This window comes from Trichomycterus rosablanca, chromosome 17 (genome assembly GCF_030014385.1).
Source record: "Trichomycterus rosablanca isolate fTriRos1 chromosome 17, fTriRos1.hap1, whole genome shotgun sequence".
NCBI classification, from domain to species: domain Eukaryota; kingdom Metazoa; phylum Chordata; class Actinopteri; order Siluriformes; family Trichomycteridae; genus Trichomycterus; species Trichomycterus rosablanca.
In genome coordinates, this window is record NC_086004.1 from 1,288,460 (window position 1) to 1,312,214 (window position 23,755).

The window sequence follows — 23,755 nt, forward strand, 5'->3', positions numbered from 1 at the left end:
CCAGTTTGATCACAATCAGACTGAGCTGCAAACATTACAGATTCTCAGTAATCGTATAAGACAATTTCCCACGTCGGAGCAACTTGAGTCACTGTTCACAGTCAAACAAGCTTCATATTAATATGAGCTTACAAGTCGCTGCACAAGAACGAAGCCCCAGCAGTAAAACAAGAACCTTAACACTTCAGGGTCTGCTCAACCATTTGAACGTTATTTTCTTGATGACACCGTTAAAGGGTTGAAGTCTAATCTCCCTGTGTCTGTGTGGGTTTCCTCTGGGAGCTCCGGTTTCCTCCCACAGTACAAATAGTCAGGATAATTGTCCATGACTGTGTTTGTCATTAAACCTGAACCAGTAACTACCTGTCCTGTCATGAATGGAAACCAAAGTGTGTAAAGCATGACGTTAAAATCTTAATAAATAAATAAACCGGTGTTTGTTCGACAGACCCTGTACGACAGTGTGTATCTGACACTTTACAACATCTGCTTCACCTCCCTTCCCATCCTGGTCTACAGCCTGTTCGAACAGCTGGTTCATCCACATGTTCTCCAAAGCAAACCTGCACTTTACAGGTAAGACGCACTGCAGGTCGACACTATACAGGTTGCTCCGCCCGTCTGCAACAGCTCAGACTCATGGAACATTTCTGCCTTTATTAACAGAGACATCAGTAAGAACTCGCTGCTCTCCTTTAAAACCTTTTTGAATTGGACAATTTTGGGCTTCTGCCACGCCTTCGTCTTCTTCTTCGGCTGCTACATCCTGATGGGAGAGGACACCACTCTGATGGGAAACGGACAGGTCTGTCTAGACACACACACACACACACACACACACACACACACACACACACACACACAACCCAGAGTAAATGGATGTGCTGCAGCACCGTTAGTGTGAGTGTAGAAATGCAGATGTTTGCAGTGCCTTTATTAACATCGCGTACTCTGAATGTATTTGCGTATGCAAACCCTATTTCCGAACGTGCATTGTTTTCTTTTCCTCCTGCGTTTCTCATCTTCCTCTCTTTTCTGTCTCTCTTTCCCGCTCCGCATGGTCTCAGATTTTGCGAGCTAACAGGCAGCTGGTAAGAGATGATTGGATCACAGTGGATTCATGTGTTTCTGTCTGATGAACGTGTGTTATGATCTATACCGTCCTGTTCCAAAGAGCCGGTGCCGGACGTTCTTCTGATGTGGTGCCAGCTCCGGCACTCGTGGCTCACGTGACAGGAAAAAGCTTCCGATCGTATCTAGATTTCCGTAGCGATGTTCGTTCATGTGAAAGCGCTGATCATTTTAGCATCCGATGGATTAATCATCATCCGCTCATCATCTGAATGTGATTCTGCTCATAGCTGTTCAGTTATACCAGGAATTCACCTTTATTTATTTATTTATTTATGTATGTGTTTGTTTCTGTAGATGTTTGGAAACTGGACTTTTGGTACATTGGTCTTCACAGTGATGGTGATTACTGTAACCTTGAAGGTAAGAGCCCACACATCAGCCTGAAAACCTGACAAAGCACTATAGATATCAGAAATGTAAAGGATATAAGTTCATCATGAACCCTAATACACTTCATGTATTTTCATTAACCGCTTCATCCTGGTCAGGGTCATGGCGATCCCAGTTTTTAGATGTAGTCACTTGCGTCTGTTTGTAGCAATTGAGGGTTAAGGGCCATGCTCAGGGGCCCGACAGTCCTGGGTTGAACCCGACAGGCCTGAACCAACAACCATATGATTACTGGTCCAGTATCTTAACCACTGAGCTACCACTGCTCATAACTGTGGATCTTTAAGCTCTATCAACTGCTGCAAATGTGTACGAGATGTGTAGCAGATTTATAGGCCAAGTAGAAGTAGTGTACTAGTAGTTTAATAGTAGTGTACTAGTAGTTTAATAGTAGTGTAATAGTAGTGTAATAGTAGTTTAATAGTAGTGTACTAGTAGTTTAATAGTAGTGTAATAGTAGTGTAATAGTAGTTTAATAGTAGTGTAATAGTAGTTTAATAGTAGTGTAATAGTAGTGTAATAGTAGTTTAATAGTAGTGTACTAGTAGTTTAATAGTAGTGTAATAGTAGTTTAATAGTAGTGTACTAGTAGTGTACTAGTAGTTTAATAGTAGTGTACTAGTAGTTTAATAGTAGTGTACTAGTAGTTTAATAGTAGTGTAATAGTAGTGTACTAGTAGTTTAATAGTAGTGTACTAGTAGTTTAATAGTAGTGTAATAGTAGTGTACTAGTAGTTTAATAGTAGTGTAATAGTAGTGTACTAGTAGTTTAATAGTAGTGTACTAGTAGTTTAATAGTAGTGTAATAGTAGTGTACTAGTAGTTTAATAGTAGTGTAATAGTAGTGTAATAGTAGTGTACTCGTAGTTTAATAGTAGTGTCCTAGTAGTGTACTCGTAGTTTAATAGTAGTGTAATAGTAGTGTACTAGTAGTTTAACAGTAGTGTAATAGTAGTGTAATAGTAGTGTACTAGTAGTATAATAGTAGTGTACTAGTAGTGTACTAGTAGTTTAATAGTAGTGTAATAGTAGTGTACTAGTAGTTTAATAGTAGTGTAATAGTAGTGTACTAGTAGTTTAATAGTAGTGTACTAGTAGTTTAATAGTAGTGTAATAGTAGTGTCCTAGTAGTTTAATAGTAGTGTAATAGTAGTGTACTAGTAGTTTAATAGTAGTGTAATAGTAGTGTACTCGTAGTTTAATAGTAGTGTAATAGTAGTGTCCTAGTAGTTTAATAGTAGTGTAATAGTAGTGTACTAGTAGTTTAATAGTAGTGTACTAGCATAATTACCGCTGCTCCACCCATTTACATTCACTCCATTTAGCTGACACTTTTCATCCAAAGCGGCTTACAGCTGAAGCTATTGAGCTTTGCAACTTGCTGATTGTACGGCTTGAACCAACAACCTTCTGATCGCTAGTCCAGCTACCACTGGCCTCCCGAGCGCGTTAGTGTGTATACATTACAATCATTTAGGAGAGAGCATCCAAGTCTGCGCCTCTGTCCGATCCAGGAACACATATGGGACGAATTGCAACAGGGAATTGGAAATGACCAAATTAAGAAGTGACAGAAGGCGTGTCCATGTTAATGATTTCTTCTCACTGTGTACAGCTGGCGCTGGAGACACACTTCTGGACGTGGATGAACCACTTTGTGACGTGGGGCTCCATCGCCTTCTACTTCATCTTCTCCTTGTTCTACGGCGGTATTATCTGGTACTACGGTGTTTTATTCTCACACTGTCAGATCAACCTGTTTACCATCAGTACCATCGGTTACCTCAGGAGCTGAGCTGTGATTATTACTGGACACTGTGTGAATGAACTTTCATAACCTGAGCTGTGGAATCATCTCCACGTTGGAGAGGCTGGACGCTCTCGTCTGTGTTACCGTATTACATTTGTACATCTGATAATGTAAAATCACCTATATACACTCCTATATACACACCTATGTACAAAGAATGTGGACGCCTGAGCGTAAGCTTGTTTTATATCCTTTTTAAAGACTTAGTTCAGCCTCTATTCTTTTAGAAATGCTTTTTTAGTTCAAATTCTTAACAAATTTCTGAGATCACAGGCGTTCAGGCATTCCAATTCGTGTCAAACCTGTTAAATTTTGTCTGTTTTGCCCTTTACTTTGTGCACATGGGTACAGCCATGCTGGGACAGAAAGGAACATTAGTCCTGCCACAAAGGAAGCCTGGCATTCATGTAGTAGAATGTATTTTATACTTAATAATTAGACGTGGCGCGGTGGGTAGCACTGTCGCCTCACAGCAAGAAGGTCCTGGGTTCGATCATGTGCTCCCCGTGTCTGCGTGGGTTTCCTCCTGGTGCTCCGGTTTCCTCCTATAGTCCAAAGACGTGCAAGTGAGGTGAATTGGAGATAGAAAATCGTCCATGACTGTGTTTGATTTTAAACTTGAGCTGGTGAATCTTGAAACTACCATTTTTGTCATGAATGAAACCAAAGAGTGTAAAACATGTCGACAAAATCGTAATAAATAAATAATAGAAAGGGTCTTTACATACTTTTGGCCACATTGAGCCAAAACATTAGGACCAGCTCTGACCCAGTAGACAGGTATTTAATAGTGGGATGTAATGACATCCAGTGTGTTTCCTGTCCCGCAGGCCGTTCCTCCACACACAGGACATGTACTTCGTCTTCGTCCAGCTCCTGTCGAGCGGCTCGGTCTGGTTTGCCATCTTCATCATCGTGGTGACCTGCCTGTGTCCGGACGTCATCAAGAAAGTCTTGTACAGACACGTACGACCCACCAGCACCCAGAAATCTCAGGTCAGAACGCTTTTTCTGAAGGTGTCTAACACACCGTACGCTCGCTGCACGAGTCCGTCACTTCTGAACGACGTTCGGAGCAGATGGACGGATTATTTACAGAGGTCGACACTAAGCGAATGTGAGCATGTCACTCACTGCAAGCATGGCTACTCACTCACTCACTCACTCACTCACTCAAAACCACTGGTGAACCTCTAGCTATCTGATCCTTATCTAGAACATGAAGTTAAACCACAGTTTAACACAGTTTCAGGTTGTACCATGATGGGGTTTCCTGCTCGTCTTGTCTTCCTTTGTGAGATAAAGGTGCAGAATTCAATTCAGAGCTCGCTTTATTATCAGATTATTTACATTGTACTGCTGTCAAGTGAGTAAAAACCAAAGTCATGTCTTTTTTCTCCAGACATGTGAAAGGTGGACTAATTATTGTTGGTTCAGTCACTGTTTCTGGCAGAATTAATTTAAAGCTTACATTAGTGTCTTTTAACTGTTTGGAAAATCAGCAACTAACAGCAGTCCTTCACTTTTGTGTTTCCTTAAAGCCACGCCCTGAACACACATGCATTACAGCGTAGATATCAGACAGGACCCGGAAACTCCTGGTGCTTATTGTTATTGGGTAAATACAACCAGCCAGTGGTACCAGTGTTTTTTTATTTTTTTTTCTGTTTCTGGAGGTTTAAGGACCTCACAGCCAGGTTTTCCTAAACATGCTCTATGATCTGTGTAAGGCAGGGGTCATCAAACTTTATTTAACCGGCCCCTTTAACCACAGCAGCAATACATGTTGTCTGGCCCCTGTTCATCTCTAAACTCACAGTATTATAGTGGAAATAAATAACAGAGGAAACAAAAATTGGCCACCTGGAGTCTCCGTAGATTATACGGCAGCGATCCAACGGGTGGCGCTCCAAGCATGGTGGGTTCTGCGAGAGGAGCGATTGTGCGTATCAATAGAGAGATGACTGACCGCAGCCACTGCACTGCGTTGCAAAGCAGTTAAATGGAATTTCATTATGAAAATCGTCGTGTCCTGTGTTAATTTCATTAAAACTAATGCTCTTAACTACAGGCAGATTCAGGAATTATTGTCCTGTTTGGACGCGAACAATGTTGCTTGGTATACGACCTTTGTTTGGAATACGACTCGCGTGCTAGAACTTGTACGGGTCAAAATGAGTCATGACACCGCGCGCGACCCTTGTTTACCTCTCGCGAGACAAAGCCACGAGCGTTAACGGTGTGCCGTGTTGCTAAGATAAGATAAGATAAGATTAAGCAACATGAGGGCGAACATAACATTCGCAAACTATTACATTATTTCTTGGATGAAACACCCGCTTAATGATTAAGATTACTGTTTATATTAATCTGGACATTTCCATGTATAGTACATAGTGTTCAACCAAGTTTGTACTTGTTCTTTTCAGTGGCGTATTAATATGGGATGATGTGAGGTGGTCATAGGTGCGCGTATATCGGGGATTTTACAACGGCTTTGAACGCAGCTCAGCCAATCAGATTTTAGGACCGGAACTATCTGTTTTATAAATTATTTTATACAACCCCATCAGCGTATAATATGTCAATAACAATAGGATTTTTTTTTTCATGGGAACGGATTAATCATTTTCCCTTTATTTCTAATGGGAAGAATTCGTTTGGTACACGTCCTGTTTGGTATGAATCCAAGGATCTGGAACGGATTAAGGACGTATACCGAGGTACCACTGTACCTGTGAGCAGACTTTATCGAAGTTTAAACACCTTAAATCTCCAACCAGATTCAGACTCACTCATCAACACTTATTACCTATTATGACTGGCAGTAACAAATATGGAACCTGATGCTGACTGTCTCGTCAGGCAAAAGCAGACTCACAGTTCACACTGATTTTTGGGGGAACACTGTATGAGTTGGGATAATGGAAACGATTAAAATAAATAAAATGTCTGCATTATCATTATGAAGTAAAATTATACTAGTTATACACAGCAGACAATACATCCAGTATACATAGCAAATAGCTTTTTTTTGGGGTGTGTTTACCATTTCGTCTGCGGTCCGGCCCCCCAAAACCCTGAAGAACAGTAATCCGGCCCTTAAGTTAAAAAGTTTGAGGACCCCTGGTGTAAGGAATGTAAGAAGAATTTTTATCAAAGACTAAAAATAAATGTTCTGACTAAAATTTACTACAATTTATCCAAAATCATGCTTCGTTTTCTGTTACGTGTATTAAAATATGGACAGAACTCACCTCACAAAAACCTTGTCTGCGAGGTCCTGAATATTTGGGACACACGGCAGTCCAGCTAGCCAACCATCACAGGATATAGTGTCCAAGGAAAGCAACAGTGACTCCTACTGTCTGCTCAAAGCACGGCATGAGTGGTGGAGGAATACATGTTCATATATACATAAATCATTTAGACACCAATACCATGCCCTGCTGCCGATTCGAACCCTGGATCCCAGCAGTAGTAGGCTACTCTAATTAACCAAATATTTTTTATTTTTTTGAATTTTCTATTTTTCCCACTTTTTTCCCCCAATTTTTTCTCCTCCCCCTAATCTAGTCGTGTCCAGTTCCCCTGATTGCTCCTCTATACTGATTCGACCCTTCACCGCTGACTGAGGACGCCTCTTAACTGACATACGCCCCCTCCGGCACGTACAGTCAGTACAGACTGCATTTTTCACCTGCACGAGTCGCGTTCATACACCGACGGGCACCGTGTACGGAGGGCCACACCCCCATCAGCATTATTCCTCAGCCCTGTGCAGGCGCCATCAGTCAGCCAGCAGGGGCCGCAGTCGCACCGGTTATGAGGATCCGACTTTTTACCCCAAACCCTGAACAACAGCCAATCGTTGTTCATGCAGCCGCCCAGCCCAGAGCTGAGGTTCGATATGATGTATTCGAAACCCCAACTCTGGTGCGCTAGCGTACTTTACCGCTGCGCCACCTGAGCAGCTAATGAACCAAATATTTACTTTGCTGTAGTTAAATTTAGTGCAGTCTTTGGGTCGGTCTGAACACCTAGTGACCCGCCCTGCTCCCCACTACCTACCTGATCAGCTCCTTCAGTAGAGAGGATTCTAATAAGACCTGTAACTCATAATCAGATTATTTAGATGTCACCGCAGTTTTAGTTTACTAAGCTAACACAGTTAGTCTCAGGTCGTTTAACCTGCTAGCACGCCGGCTAACGTCTCCCTCTGTGTACCGAAACCGCTTAAACTGTCCCTGACGCCCCAATTTACCAACCACCGACACTCGTATACTTACACCTTTATACAGATTAAACATCAACCAGAATTTATTTACATGTGAAAGGAACTCATGGGACGCTCCCTCGTTACTCAGTCAGATTACTAAGGCGAATTAGTAGGAGCATTTTAAGGGAGCTAAGAATTTAGACATGCCCTGTTCTCAGGAGTGCAGGATGACGTAAAATACGCTGGCGCAAACACCTCCTACTGGTGCCTCCTACTGGTCTGGAGGATACACAGAGAGAAGCTTGGTCGTCCGTACATCCTGAGCCCGTCTGCATGAATCCGCTGCTAGTCGTACAGATACGAGTGTAATGGTGCGTGTGCTAGTCTGCAGCCCTCCATGGCCAGTGTGGGTGTCATGCAGCCAGCATAGTGCATAGGGAAATGAGGTATATCCAAATTTGTGGTAAAAAGCATGTTGTTTTGAGAGCATATTTAAACCTTTACTGTGAACAGCATGTCAGCGCTTTCTGGCTCAACGTGTATATTATGTCTGGTTATTTACTATATCATTAGTGCTTGTGATAACATAATTAGTGCTACTATATAATGCTGTTTACACATTCTTTAGATGATAATTAATACTTACTAATTTTATCTGAAGTGAGGCTAGACCTGGTTAGTAAAAGCTTCTTTGTCTGATGAGAGCCGAGCAGGTTTGGCACTGCGGTACATGAGTGCACATGCTCTGTGGTTTCTGCTCATTTCCTGTTTCTATCCTTTTCTTTGTGTTCGATTCTCTTTGTGTATGTTTATGTGTAGGGTTTTTCTGCCTGTGCAACACTGTGGGTGTGAGTGAAGTCTGTCTGTCTGTCTGAAAATGTTCTGTGTTACTGTATGTTTAAGTCCAACTCTGCGTACACACAACAGATTAAAAAAATGCTTCCTATACTGCTGCAGACCTCTACACCCGATGTAGGAGGGCTGTGCTTAGGACGCACCCCCTCTGACACGTGTGCAGTACCGACCGCTTCTTTTCTTTTCACCTGCACTTGGCGGGTTCATATGGAGATCTGTATCGTGCACGGAGAGTCGCTCACCGATTCACAATCTCTGTGCAGCTCCATCGATCAGCCAGCAGAGGTCGTAACTGCAGCAGTTATGAGGAATCCTTACAGATTTTCCTCTCTCTCTCTCTCGGACTAGCCAGTCTTTGTGTAAGCGCCCGGTCAGCACTGGTGCTCATGACCACGACCAGTTTGATTGGATTTGGGGTCCAGTACATGAGCAAGGCTAGCCTGTCAGACCCCTAATATTCACCAGTAAATAAAGATTATTTTTATTAGGATTAGTAAGTAACCTGGTGAGATTTGCTGACTGTTACTGTACTAGTCAAGCACTAGTCACCCTGAATCCCTGTGATTTTAATGATCGGTCTTAATACATCTGACCACTTTTTGATTCATCTTGCAAAAAATGTACTTTATTTAGAACTTAGTGTGTCTTATTTCTTATAAAAACAATAAAATGCCGCTCAGGTGGCGCATCATCGGTTCGAGACTCAGCCCTGCCATCTGGCTGAACCGGGCGGCTACATGAACAACGTTTGGCTTGTTGTTCATACAGGGAGGGAGCCGGATAAGGAGCTCATAACTGATGCAATTACGACCGCCGCTGGCTGATTGATGGCGTCTGCACAGAGTCGAGGAATAATTCTGATCAGGGTGCGTCTCTCCGTACACAAAGCTGATCCGCATATGAACTCGCCCCGTGCAGGTGAAAAGATGCGGTCTGGTACTGCTCACGTGTCGGAGGGGGCGTGTCGGTTCGCACTCCTCAGTCAGTACCAGTAGAGAGGAAGCAATTCCGCTAGACCACCAGTGCTGGGATTGCGAACTCCCAGAGTTCAAAACTTATCACTGCTACCTGTCTGGGCGCCCCCTGCAGGCATAATTAGCAAAATTGGCCATTAAGTCTGCGGGGTGGGAAAAGACAGACCGAAACAGTGGGTGAGGTGTTCGATTCTGTGCAAGGACTCCCGAGGCGTCCGTACAGAAAGTGAAGGAGCCGGGAGATTAGGGCGTGGCTCTCTACACACAAATTCACTGAAAGTCTGGGCGAATACGGCTGCGCAAGTGTCGGAGGAAGTGCGAGGCAACCCCTCCTCAGAGTCTCCAGCAGCGGAAGACTAATTGAATACGCTAAATCATCTTCCTGACGAATGGAATCGCATCCAGACGATGTGACAGCAGGGTTGCCATGTATGAGCGTGTTCAGTGTCTTCTGTCTTTGTCCTCTTTACTGATCCTGTGTGTTTTCCACCCCTCTCGCTCCTGTAGATGTACTCCAACAGAGTCGCCATAGGTGACGACTTCATCGCTCTGCAGCCGCTCTCCAGAGCCAAGAATCAGCTGGGCAAGATTAGGTAGAGTAGGAGAGCCTTTATCCCCCCCACCCCCTGGTCTCGTGCTGCATGCTGTTCTCAAACACCCACCCAACCCCACCAAACCCCACTTCACTAACCTGCATTCAGAGAAAGCGAGTGAACCGGAGACGTAGGGGAGGGCGGAGAGGTTGTGTCCCAGTACTAATGAAGCACGACTTTGTGGGATATTTTACTCTTATTATTTACGTCTTATGATATAACAGATTAACAGATTGTGCATCCTGTAGACTTCAGGTTCCGTATTCGCTGGTCCTGACGTGTGTCGATGTGAGACCAAGGCCGTGTTTCACAGTACTGGGAAGCAGCGGGAGAGAAAATCTGGTCGATAAAGCAGCGGTCACACGGTTCACAGTGCATGAAAACCTGCGTGAACCTGCATGTTCATGTTTATACGCTTCACCATTTCATGATCTGCTCCGTCAGAAAAGCAGTTTAATAAGTGATCCAGTATACAGTATACACGGACAACCTACGTGTGCATATAGTTTTTAAATCATTAATAGTCGGTGTGTACAATGGTATTGAGGCTCATACAGGACGTCGCTGTGGCGGTTTGGATGAACCGTATAGCAGAGCAGACGTCCTAGGTCGTAGGTTTGCCGAATTTGGCTGGACGTTTACACAGACGCGCGATCGACTTTGTGTTGTTAATTGCCGAAGAGGGTTCCTAGTAAGTGCTGCAGTTACGACCTCTGCTGGCTGATCGATGGTGCTGCACAGAGACGGGGGATAATAGAGATCTGTGCGTGATACAAATCTCCGTATGAACCCATCTGGTGCAGCACACGTGTCTGATGGAGGTGTGTTAGCAGTAGAGGGGAAATACGATACGGGGAATTGGATACGACTAAATTGGGAGGAAAATTGGGGGGGAAAGTGTTACGGCTCTACGTAGGAGAGGGCAGTGTAGCTCTGTGGTGAAGGTACTGGACTAGTAATCAGAAGGTTGCCTGTTCTGTTGCCACTATTGGACCCCTGAGCAAGGCCCTTAACCCTCAATTGCCGTTGGCTTTATACTAGTGAGCCAGCGGGAGGTAGTGAATCATAACTAAGCGTAAACCACAAAGAAAAAGGCGAGAACGAAGCAAGCCTCCCGACTAAACAAAGCCTCTCACTCATGTAAACAGAGAGACGTGCGCCGGCTAGTGGACAATCAATGAACTACTGGTCTTGGTATGCTCAACACTTGGACCGGACATTCGGTTTTCCAGATTTGGTCCATTAAATCCGGAATACAATAAATGGAGGTTCCTCTGTACAGTATATTGGGATTTTTATTGGATGGAATAAAGATGAATGCAGGTTTAATTCCCGTCCCATTGCTGCTTGGATTTTTTATAAAGCAGCTGTTTTTAGACACCAAGGTGCACTAAAGGTTCAGCCCTCTACAGCGCCCCCTACAGCCTGAGGCAGGAAAGGACTAGCAGTAAAGGGGTGGTGGACAATCAGAATCTAAATCAGTGAATCTGACCCAGTTGGGGTTTGTACGGGATTTTTTTATGGGGTTTGTTTAGGGTTTGTACGTATCGTGGTGACGCGCACGGCTGAGCGTCCCCCAGAAACCAGAACTGATCCTAGTCTCGACGTACAACACAGCGACTGAACCCAGTACACAGCCACCGCTCTGTAGTGTGTACATGGTATAATAATAATACGAGGGATCTTCAAAAAGTGTCTGCATTTTTATTTTAACTCTATTTCTTAAGAGTTTAAAAACAAACTCAATTGAGCTCGTAGCCACCGATGCGCCGCTGCTTTCACATCATCATCACATGAAAATCTGCCTCCACTTAAAGCTTCTTCTCTGAGCGCCCAAAAAGGTGTAAACCAGACGGAGCTAAATCCGGACCATAAGCGTCTCTCGGTCCCTCAGACACGCCCGATTAGTGCAGAAACTTTTTGAAGATCCCTGGTAATAATAATAGCCCGATCACACCGTACACCCTCACGCTGTTCCACGCCGTTCTTTTGTTTAGTGCATGGGTCTAGGATGCACATCTGGCTGCATTGTTCCCACCCCTGTTGCTGTTTGATGTTTTTCACGTCCCGAACCAAACCTGCATGCATCAGAACGAGCAAACCTCCGCTAACCAGCATGTTACCGTGAGCCGCATGCTCCACATCTGGATCGGTTCATCTGTTGTACCGTGTTTTATTGCAGTGAGCAGAGAAAATGATCCCCGGTCCATTTTACATGAGATTAGAGTTGTTATAATTATAAGAGGCAGAGGTAGCACAGTGGGTAAGGTACTGGACTGGTAATCAGAAGGTTGCCGGTTCAAACCTCACCACTGTCAAGCTGCCACTGAGCAAGGCTCTTAAATCTCAATTGCTTTAATTGTATTCAGTCCGTTTGGGAACTGGACCAGTAATCAGATGGTTGTCGGTTCATGCCCTACCACAGTTGGGTCCCTGAGCAAGGCCCTTAAACCTCAACTGCTTGTATTCAGTCATTATTGGAAGTCACTGTGGATAAAAGCGTCCGCTAAATTCCACAAATGTAAACGTTTTAACTCTAAGGATCCAGGGTTCGAAATCCCAGCAGTGCTATTAAACAGTCCACATACAGACCTGATTGGCTGTGTTGGTTATCAGTTCCTTATTAACACCCTATATGGCCAAAAGTATCTGGACACTCGACCATGAACAAACTGTATTAAAATAAAGTGAGCTCTGTGCGATATTTTCAGCTATAACAACAGCCACTCCATTGAGAAGGCTTCTTACAAGTCTCCGGAGTATGCCTGTGGGAATTTGTGTCCATGCAGTCAAATTATGTCAGCATTTGTATGGCTGAGCTCAGGGCTCTGTGCAGCTTTGTACAACGTTGTACACAGGGGCACAGTCAAGCTGGAACAGGAAAGGACCTTCCCTGAACTGTTGAAAGCCTATTATTTTCTCTATAGAGCTGTTTTATTACACCCGTTAGCAGTTATAATGGCTGAAACACATACCACTGGGACAGTGGGAGCCTAGTATAGAGCTTTGGACTATCAGTTAAAAGGTTGAGAGCTCGAATCCAAGTTCTGGGCCCTTAAGCAAGGCCCTTAACCTTCTTAAAGGCTGACCCTGGGATATGCGAAGACAGAATTTCGTTGTACTGTATTCTGTTCTATAATTCGATAATTAGAAGGGGGCGGGGCATCCCAATACTTTTGTCCACATAGTGTGCTCCTGAGTGGAACCCAGTGATTAGTGGCTGTGACACTAAGCAGCGACTCGTTGCCTAATATGTGGGTGCCGACGTTTAAAATAGGACGCCACCCAAAAAATAGGAGACGACGTAGATCAGGGTTTTTCAAGCCAAAAAAAATGGGTCACAGAGACAAAATGAAATGAGCCGCTGGTCTCACGATGCTGCGCGTGGACCTGGGACGTTTTCCTGCTCACTCTTTAGGATTTTTAATTTTTTTGGATGTTGTTCCCCTCCGTTCTGCTGTTTTCGTCCATTTGGGAGCCTTAACCAGCTGTTCTGTCCTTCCAGATGGAAGAGGATACAGTTTCAGTCGGCTCAGAATATGACTCTGCTGAAAGCAGGGACAGAGGGGAGGACAATAGGCAACTGCTAGCTGCTTCTCCTTGCTCTACCCATGATGCACCCCTCCCTTTTCCCTAGGTAGAACTGCCCAGCCTAGACCTGTGGATGTGTGCCGGAGACGGTGTGTGCGCATTGTTCCCATTGTGTGTGTGTGTGAGAGAGATGTACCATTTCTCGGGTTCATGGGGGGGGGTCGCATGGTTCATCATTATTAAATATAAATATATATGAATATATTATAAATACTGTGCCATCCATCCGAGCACCAGAGCCTGCGTTTTCTGCTCCTCACACTCGTGCCTTCAAGATGTGCATGCTTTCAGATCATCCAGTCATGACTTATATTTTTCAAAGTATATTTTCCAATAAATGGTTTTTTGCTACGTTACTACAGTATATGAGCGGTACTATCGTTTGATAATCCCGACGCACGTGATGATTTTTATTGTAACCGTTTCAGGTATTTTTATAGGATTATGATGATTTGTACGTGAACGTCTGAACAATTTCTGTTACTGTTACGTCATCTTATCAATAAATGTGTACTGTCAAGCAGTGTTTGTTTAGTCTGAGTAATGCTGGGAGGGTGGGGATGTGTTGGGAGGGTGGGGATGTGTTGGGAGGGTGGGTGGGGATGTGTTGGGAGGGTGGGTGGGGATGTTTTGGGGCCGAGAAAAAATCAGCATCGTCAGAAATAAGAATTCTGAACACCCCCATTCGAGTCTCGGCTCTGATACCGGTCGGCTGGGCGCCATCTAGCGGGCACAATTGGCAGTGCCTGCAGCAGACACAAATTCTGCTGGGTTGGGGAAATGACCGGACAAAGTGGGTGGGGTCTTCAGACGCCGTGTAAGGACCCTGGTTAGCAGATAGAGGCACGTGAGCAGCAGATATACCCTCCTCTAACGCATCCAGGGATCCACAGCGGCAGAAGACAAATGAATTGCACTAGATCGGGAGAAAAAGGGAGAAAATGCAGAAATAAATAGAAAAAGAAATGAGGATTCCTGAGATCACAGAACGAAGCTGAAGAGAAATCCAGTCCTGTTATTACGGCAAAATGTGGCTTTTCCAGGTCTTTTCCTGGATTTTCCGTTTCCAGTTCCTGATAGTGAACCAGCTATCGTCTGCACAGTCAACACACACCCCCTTCTTATCCCGTATCCCATAATTGGGTTCCCATACAGAGACTTATCGAGTACAGAGAGCCACACTAAGCTTCATACTGACTCTAGTTTCATAGTTCAGCATTTAATTTATATACACCGACTAGGCATAACATTATGACCACCTTTTCAATATTGTGTTGGTCCTCCTTTTACTGCCAAAACAGCCCTGCAACTGTGATGCGCACTGTGTATTCCGACACCTTTCTATCAGAACCAGCATGAACGTCTTCAGCAGTTTGAGCTACAGCAGCTCGTCTGTTGGATCGGACCACACGGGCCAGCCTTCGCTCCCCACGTGCATCAACGAGCCTTTCGCTGTGGTTTACCACTGTTCCTTTCTTGGAGCACTTTTGATAGATACTGACACCCCACAAGAGCTGCAGTTTTGGAGATGCTCTGAACCGGTCGTCTAGCCGTCACAATTTGGCCCTCGGATCCTCACGCTCGCCCATTTTTCCTGCTTCTAACATCAACTCCGTGATGAAGAGATAATCAGTGTTATTCACTTCACCTGTCAGCTGTCATAATGTTATGCCTGCTCGGTTTAAGTGCATAAAATCTTTATTTCATTTTCATCAGCTGTGCGGTGCATCTCTGCTCTCATCTGGAATCAGGTTTCTGCTGTTGGTAATGGATTTAAAACATAATAAATTAATGAAACAGTGATTTATCACAGTTATCAGTTAACCAGATTTCTTCGAATGCTACAGAACAGCCGCACTTTTAATCTTACAAAATATCCCATTTATTTTTTACTCCTGCACACCCTGTTTACACGAGATTTCCTCACCGGTTTCAAATCATATCCTTACCTTCCTACATAGTGATGCAATTTGACAGAATTTTATCATTAAAAAAATCTGTGTAAAATCTGAGTAAAAATCTGGTCCTGCAAGACTTTGATTTGTTGGTATAAAGAGGACTTTATATGCAACGGCTTTCTGATCGAATGGTTCAGGCTGCACCGCCAGGTAAGCTAACGGACCATCAGACCATCAGGAAGAATGACCAGTCCAGGCCCTGCTCCTCTGGAAAGGTTTTAGATCAGAATTTGGAACCAGACTGTGTACTTGGAGCGTAAGGACTCAACAAGCCAGTCAAGCAAACCGTGTCCTTATATAGTCACATATAGACTCAAGTGAAAATAACTTGAGGACGATCCTACCATTCTACTGCCATGTGTAAAACATACATATGGGGTCTGTCTGAGAACCTAGTGACCCGCCCTGCTCACCTACTATCCTACCTGATCAGCTCATCAGTAGAGAGGGTTCTAATCAGACCTGGAGCTCATAATCAGATCATTTAGATGCTCTACGTGACCACGGTTAGCATCACCGTTCAAACCGACGCCAGCACGCCAGCTAACGTCTCCCTCCGTGTACCGAAAACGCTTAAACCGTCCCTGACGAGCCCGAATGTACCCCGGACGAAAGTATTGGGACATCTTTCCTAATTACCGAATTCACGTGTGTCAGACACAGCAGTTGCTAACAGGTGTAATAAATCAATCATATAAAGGAAATGATGTGCATCCAGCTTTGCAGCAACAGTTTAGGGAAGGTCCTTTCCTGTTCCAGCTCGGTTTGAAGGAACTCCAGCGTCCTGCACAGAGCCCTGAGTTCAGCACCACTCACCAGCTCTGGGATGAACCGGAACACCGACGTCATCGGTTCGCTCTTGTATGCACGAAAAGTACAAAAATGCTTGGATATACCCCCCTCCCCTTCCCAAAAATCTGAAGAGTAACAGCACTTAGTTTATTCACCTCTTTATAATTCTGTAGATGTTTTATAATGATAGATTTCATCTCAGTATGTCGAGACACTAATGGATCAGTTCTGCTCCTGCGTTGGGGCGGAGGTGACGGGGGGGGGGGGGGGGGGGGGGTTATTTGTCAAACTGTCAGATTCCCGACGTCCAGAGAGTCGTGACCTGCAGGTTAAACACCACTGACCATGACCACAAAGTCCTCCACACATACTTTATTATTTATAGTATTCTGGTTCGGTCGCACCACATTTCCAAACGCAACATGCTTTCGATTTAGTGTCACATGCAACTATATATATATTTTCATCCCAATTTAGTTATATCCAATTCCCATTCGTGATCATGTTTCACCTCTGCTGCTGCAGACCTCCTCTCCTGACTGAGGAGGGGGGTAACTAACACTCGCCCCCTCCAACACCAGGTTCACATGGAGATCTGTATCGCGTACGGAGAGTCACGCATCGATCTCTGTTATCCCGTCTCTGTGCAGCACCATCGGTTTAATGATTCGGATCCTCTGAAGCTGCTCTGTGACCGTTTTTATTGTGCAATTCACTGTGCAAAAGTTTGGACACCCCTGTAATAATATCGTTCTGTTATATTTCCGTCTGACATACTAAATGGCCAGAAGTATGTGGACACCTCTCGTAATTGTTCAGGTATTTCAAACACACTCCTCCACTTCTGCACAGGCGCCTCGGGGTACTAACCAGGGTCCTTCCACAGCATCCAAGACCCCGCCCACTTTATTAGGCTAGTCTATTCCCACCCAGCAGACACGATGGCCAGTTCTTTCTGCTGCAGGCACTGCCAACTGTGCCCGCTAGATGGCGCCCAGCCGACCGGTAGCAGAGCCGAGATTGGAACCGAGGAACTCAGAATCTCTGCGCTGGTGTGTTTTCCTGTGCTTTCAACTTTGTAGTAATAGTTTAAGGATGGACATTTCCTGCACCAGTGCACAAAGACAGTTACTTTGGCAAGCTGTAGCCTAGTGGTTAAGGCACAGGACTAGTAATCCGAAGGTTGCTGGTTCAAGCCCCACCACTGCCAGGTTGCTAAACGTCTGCTAAATGCCGTAAATATAAATGTAGCTCTTACTGTACCTCATGGGCACAAATTCCTATAGACATACTTCAAAATGTTGTGGAAAGCCTTGCCAGAACAGAGTAGGCTGTGACGTCCACAAAGTGGGTGCCAACACGATACTCAAGCCCTCTATAAAGACCATGTGTCCACATACTTTCGGCCATATAGTGCTTTACAGGGACCAGACCTCTACACATGGGATTAAATTTTCATTCAATTTAATTTCAATTCAGCAAACCAGTAGAAGTTCTGTTTTAATGTGGAGACGTGGTCACTGTGAGACGGAGTCGATCTCTGATGTGATTTTCTGTCTCCCGTCACAAGGACGTCCGGCGTCTCGGAGCAGACGGCTCCATTCCATCGATCACTCTCATCCATCCGTTCGGCCGTGTGATGTCATGATCTCGTTATCATCTCGTCACTATTAATTATAATCACACTGTGATTCATGTCGTGTTTGTGTGCTGTGATTATTCTACTGAATCTAACGTCTCTCCCACATTTCCTCTTTTCTTTCTGTCTCCATCATCTCGTCTTTCTCTGTTTTGCTTTTCTTCTTCTCGTCTCCTCTCGTCTCCTCTCGTCTCTTCTGTATTTACTGTCTGCACTTGTCTTTCTTCTCTTCCTCTTTCAAATCTATTTACTTGCCTTCTCTCTTCTTGTCTTATTTTATTTTCTTCTTGGTTCTTCTCTTCTTGTCTCATTTTGTCTCTTCTTGTCTCATATTGTTTCCTCTCGTCTCCTCTCTTCTCTCATTTTATTTCCTCTTGGCTCCTCTTCTTGTCTCATTTTGTCTCTTATCATCTTATTTTGCCTTTTCCCGTTTAATTTTATTTCCTCTTGCCTCCTCTCCTCTCATCTCATTTTGTCTCTTCTCATCTCATTTTATTTCCTTTTGACTCCTGTCTCCTGCCCCATTTTCTCTTCTCATTTTGTCTCTCCTTGTTTTAATTTTATTCCGTCTTGACTCCTCTTTTCTCGTGTCATTTTGTCTCTTCCCGGCTCCTCTCACCTCGTCTTCTGTTGTGTTCTGTGACATCTCCTCCTGACTCTGTGCATCTTCTTTTGTCTCCTGGCCTGTTGTCTTGTCTCATTGCTTTTTTGTCTCGTTTTTACATCTACTGTCGACTCCTATTGTCTCACATTTTCTTTGTCTTGTCTCTCACCTCACAATTTTTTTCTCCACACTTCTCTACTTATGTCTTCATTATATCTGGTCTCTTCTGGTCTCATGTGTTGCTGACCCTTTGCTCCGTTCCTTTCATGTCGTGTCTCTTCTTGTCCTGTTGTATTTTCCTCTCGTCTCTTCTTCTCCCTTCTCCCTTCTCTCTCTCTCTCTCTGTACAGGGTACCGAGGCGTACCAGGGCGTGGCCTGCATGGACTCGATGTGCTGTTTCTCAGGAGCCGGTGGGGTCTGTGGGATTCTGGAGCGTCTGAAGCGAGCCAACAGGTGCCAACACACATTTTAATATCTCCAGCCCCTTCACCTCCTCTAACTCGAGCCAAAGCAGCGGTTCTCCTCACGCCCCCCAGAGCGTCTACTCCGGGGGTAGTTTATACCTTCAGATTAGCTTCAGTTTGTAGCTCCTTTCCCTAAAGCCATGAGGTTTATATAAACCATGTTGTCCTTTCTGGTGGTTGTCTGTCTCCTCTGGGGGTTTGTCTCTTTTTGGAATGTTTTTTGGTTTCTGTCCTCTTTTTTGATAAGTTCTTGTGTCTCTTTTATTATGACGAGATGTTCAGTCCTAAAGCTTAGTGGCACGGCTGAGATTCGAACCTCAGACCAGCCGAGCGCCTCTAAATACACCTTATATCTTATGAACTATTCCTGTAATGCTGAAACACTGCCACAGGGGTGAGAGATGATGCCCTATTAAATGCCCTGTTGTCAAAACACCAAAAAACAAGAGAAACCTGAAGAGACACTAGAACTGTAGCTCTGGATCGCTACCGTAGGTCCACCGGGTGCCATCTAGCGGGCACAGTTGGCAGTGCCTGCAGCAGATGAAATTGCCCATCGAGTCTGCTGGGTGGGAAAAGGCCAGACTTAATGGGTGTGGTCTTCAAACGTTGTGTGGTTTCATGCTTGGTGTTGGTTGGTGTGTGTGTGTGTGTGTGTGCTTTTTGTTGTTCTGCTTTAATGCTCATTAACGCTTACATTTTGCTGGGTGGTTTTAATGTTTTGGATCATCAGTGTGTTTCCCGTCCTTCATATTAACACACGTGCTGCACCCGGAACTTGATACTCCTAATGGCTTTTAAATCAGATGGATTTATATGGCTTTCCTAAAAATTCTAACCTACAGAGCTTAAAACACTGAAGAACAATATTTATCAGATCTTTAAATATTGGGACATTGTTGATTATTAGAAGATGCCCAGTATTTTCTAGAATGAATATAAGATATTTTTGATCAGTTTTAAATAACGATGTGTATTTATATCTGAGTATTTATCAGACTGTTGTTTTACGTGTAGACTGATGTAGCATTCGAACCCGTGACCCGAGGGTTGGGCGTAAAGTCTCGTACTGCATCCACATGCCATGTTTATTTATTTCTTTTCATTAGTCCATTATCTGTGCTTCTCATCAACATCCAGAGCTACTAACCAACCCTAAAACCAATCCGAGCGTTATTTTGAACAGGACGGCACTGAAAAGTCCAAGTTTTTGGGTTCCGGCAGGGTCGGCGAAGGCTGGCCCCACAGACGAACTCCTGCAGCTCAAACTGCTGAAGAAGTTCATGCTGGTTCTGATGGAAAGGTGTCAGAATACACAGAGCATCGCAGTTTGTTGCTTGTGGGGCAGCAAAAGGGAGACCAACACAATATTAGGGTGGTGGTCATAATGTTATGCCTGATAGGGGTATTTTATACTGTAATATATTATAATTACTAATATAATAATATAATAAATATAATAATTTATCATTATAAATATTAATTTAAAATAATAACTTAACGTCACTTAGAAAGCGTTTCAGTTCCACGAGAGTCTGATTAGTACCTCCCTAATTAAGAGTAGTGCTCTCACTGTTCTCCTGTGCAGTCCTTACTCACCCCACTGTAATTGCTGCTTCCAGATCGTGGAGCGAATCGGATCCGTTCTACTCCAACGACCGCAGCGTTCTGACCCTCTCTCCTGTGGAAGCTTCTCACTGCTAGACTAACCGAGAGCAGGAACCTTCAGCTCCACGCGTCCATCCTAACCAGGATCTGAGGGACGTCCGTGCACGTGGAGCAGCTGGACCTTCAGGATTCAGGGTTATTGTTTGTTTGTTTGTTTGTCTGTTTGTTTGTGTGAAGCTGTTCTGAATGGATGCACGTTCAGCACCCGCTCGTTCTGGAGCACCTTTCTTAATCGTGTAGGACTGCGAGGAAGAGGAACGTTTGTCTGTCGCGTCCTGAAGGAACCGGCGCGTCTTCAGCTTCATCCATCGCTCACCTGCATCATTTCGCTTCGTCTTCTAATCAATCGCGGCTGAACAATCACGCGTTCGCTTTCCTCCATGCGTGTTCACGTCCCGTCAGGCTGTTCGCTCTGTGTGTGTGTGTGTGTGTGTGTGTGTGTGTGTGGTACTGAGCTCGGCTGTGGCCTGCAGGTCCCGTTACAGCTCCGATCAGATCTTGGAGGCCTTTAGTTACAAAGATATTGACCAGTGAGATCTGACAGCTGGTCAGGTCAAAAAAATCAAATAATAATAATAATAATAAACTCAGATTTATGGATCTGTAGGACGTGTTTGGTGTCGGCAAGGCTTATGGAGCTTGGAGCGAAGGGAAACCTGACAAAAAGGACGTCGTTATTCATATAGAACACACTGATGCTCCTGATTTATTTATTTATTTTGTAGTTTTATGTTCTAATCACCAAACACGTCTCAGCTGATTGAAGATCGAAACATTTCGGGTGATTGGAACGTCACGTAAATATGTACACATGTGCAGAGGCTCAGCAGTTAAGTTACTGGACTAGTAATCAAATGGTTGCAGGTTCAAGCCCCACTGCTGTTGCGTTGCCACTGTTGGGCCCCCGAGCAAGGCCCTTAACCCTCAGTTGCTTGAATTGTAAGTCGCTTAGGATAAAAGCGTCTGTTGAATGCCATAAATGTAAATTAATATATAAAACTTTGAATCATTCATCTTTATTTAAAGCTTGTAGCAGAGTTTGTTTTTGCTTTGTTTTAAATGATGTCACTGGAGGGACTGTTATATTCACTATAGGGCCAAAAGTATTCGGACACCAGCCGCTCAGGTGACTCGGTTTCAAACTGGTTAAAGCCGGATAGGGACTCTCTCATAACCGAGAGAATTACGACCCCTGCTGGCTGATTGACGTCGTCTGCACAGACTAGAGGAATAATGCTGATCAGGGTGTGGCTCTCCGTACACAAAGCTGATCAGCATATGAACTCGCCTGGTGTAGTCGGCTACTGCACACGTGTCGGAGGGGGCGTGTGTCAGTCTTGCTCTCCTCAGTCGGGGCACGGGTCAGCACCAGTAAAGAGGAAGGGAAACGCAATCGGGTGAAAATTGGATGCGCTAAAAATTGGGAGAAAATGCATTCCAAAAAGTATATGGACACCTGACTGTGAGCTTGTCGGGCGTCCTGCTTAAAACAGAGCCCGTGTGTGTGACCTTTTGAGCTAGAACAGCCGCTCTCTTGAGTAGTGTGTCTGTGTGTGGGAATTTATGTCCATTCACTCAAAGCTGAGCTCAGCCTTTCTTCATGTCTCGTGCTGGAACAGAAAAGGACCTTCCCTAAACTGTTTCAGGGTCATAGACATAGAGTTCCCTTAATATCATTGATTTATTTCACCTGTTAGTGATTGTTGCGACTGAAACCCATCAGTTCATTAATCAGAAGGGGCGTCCCAGTACTTTTGGCCATATAGTGTGTTTATTTATATATGTATGTTTTATTTTCTGTCTTTGTTTATGTGTGTAAGATCACTTTTCATGTAAGGAAGAACCACAGATCACTCAGGCCTAGTCCACGCTAGCATAGACGAATGGGCGTGGTGTCAAATCCCAAATGCTCCCCCCTCCCCCCTCCACTTCTGTGCATTACAGAGGGAACAACATACCGGCCTCTTCTACTTACTGTCTGGTTACTATTAGAGCAGCGGTACCTTAGAAGTTAAGTTACAGCACTAGTGATCAGAAGGTTGCAGGTTCCACCGCCGGGCCCCTGATCAAGGCCCTTAACTATTAAGTGCTCATATTGTATCTAGTCACTATAAAAGCGTCCGCAAAGTGCCGTAAATGCAGCCAGAACGAGAGCAAGGTTTCTCTGAATTCCTTGAATTTTGGACGGTGGTGGCTCAGCGATTAAGGTACTGGACTAGTAATCAGAAGGTTGCTGGTTCAACCACCACCACCAGCTCAAAATTGCACTTCTGGGCCCCTGAGCAAGGCCCTTAACCCTCAGTTGCTTTGGAAAAAAGCGTCTTCTAAGTGCTGTAAATGTAGACAGAACGAGAACAAGGTTTCTCTGAATTCCTTGAATTTTGGACAGTGGTAGCTCAGCGATTAAGGTACTAGACTAGTAATCAGAAGGTTGCTGGTTCAACACCCACCACCAGCTCAAAATTGCACTGGAAAAAAGTGTCTGCTGAGTGCTGTAAATAAAAATAATATATAAAGGTATTTCGGACCTCCTGACTCGCTCGTTCTATCACAGTATTTGTTACAATTGGATCGAATGCAGCATTTCAGTCTGAATAAAAGAACCAAACAATTCAAATTAATGCATTAAAAATGATAATAATAAATCCATGTTCGTCTGGACTAGGCTGTTGTGTTGGGTTGCCATGTTTCCCATTTTCACCCGTCTAGCTGCTGATAATCAGGTCGTTGGGCGTGGACACACGTGGATTTCTTTATTTATTAAGCTGAACTCAGACGTGCAGAGCTTCACGCCACAGGTCGAGCGCTGGACTGTGTAGCGCCGCGTATCCGCCGTGTGGCTCCTCAGAGACGTTAAGTTAGCAATAAGAACCTCACAGGACCGACCGGCGGATTTTTCGCTCCTCGTGTAAAATAAGTCGTTTGTATCGTGGTGGGTTTGCATCGTTTTTTTGTTTTCATCAAACCGTCGCTGAAGTTACTGTGATTCTGCTCCTGACAAAGTGTTGAAATGCTGATGTTTGTGGAAATTTTATTTACAGAATAAAAATTAAGAACGAAAAC

At 44.4% G+C, this 23,755-nt stretch overlaps 1 protein-coding gene across 1 annotated transcript in view; it reads left to right on the top strand.

Annotated features, from left to right (window-relative positions):
* Nucleotides 1-23,754, top strand: part of atp11b (ATPase phospholipid transporting 11B) — a 57,479-nt gene extending 33,725 nt beyond the window's left edge. The window contains exons 24-30 of the mRNA XM_063012890.1: nucleotides 449-576; nucleotides 667-805; nucleotides 1,429-1,494; nucleotides 3,140-3,243; nucleotides 4,165-4,330; nucleotides 18,910-19,013; nucleotides 20,647-23,754. Of these exons, the coding sequence (XP_062868960.1) occupies nucleotides 449-576; nucleotides 667-805; nucleotides 1,429-1,494; nucleotides 3,140-3,243; nucleotides 4,165-4,330; nucleotides 18,910-19,013; nucleotides 20,647-20,728 (789 nt within the window). The 3' untranslated portion in view covers nucleotides 20,729-23,754. The remainder of the gene's footprint in view (nucleotides 1-448; nucleotides 577-666; nucleotides 806-1,428; nucleotides 1,495-3,139; nucleotides 3,244-4,164; nucleotides 4,331-18,909; nucleotides 19,014-20,646) is intronic.
* Nucleotide 23,755: the final 1 nt, after the last annotated feature.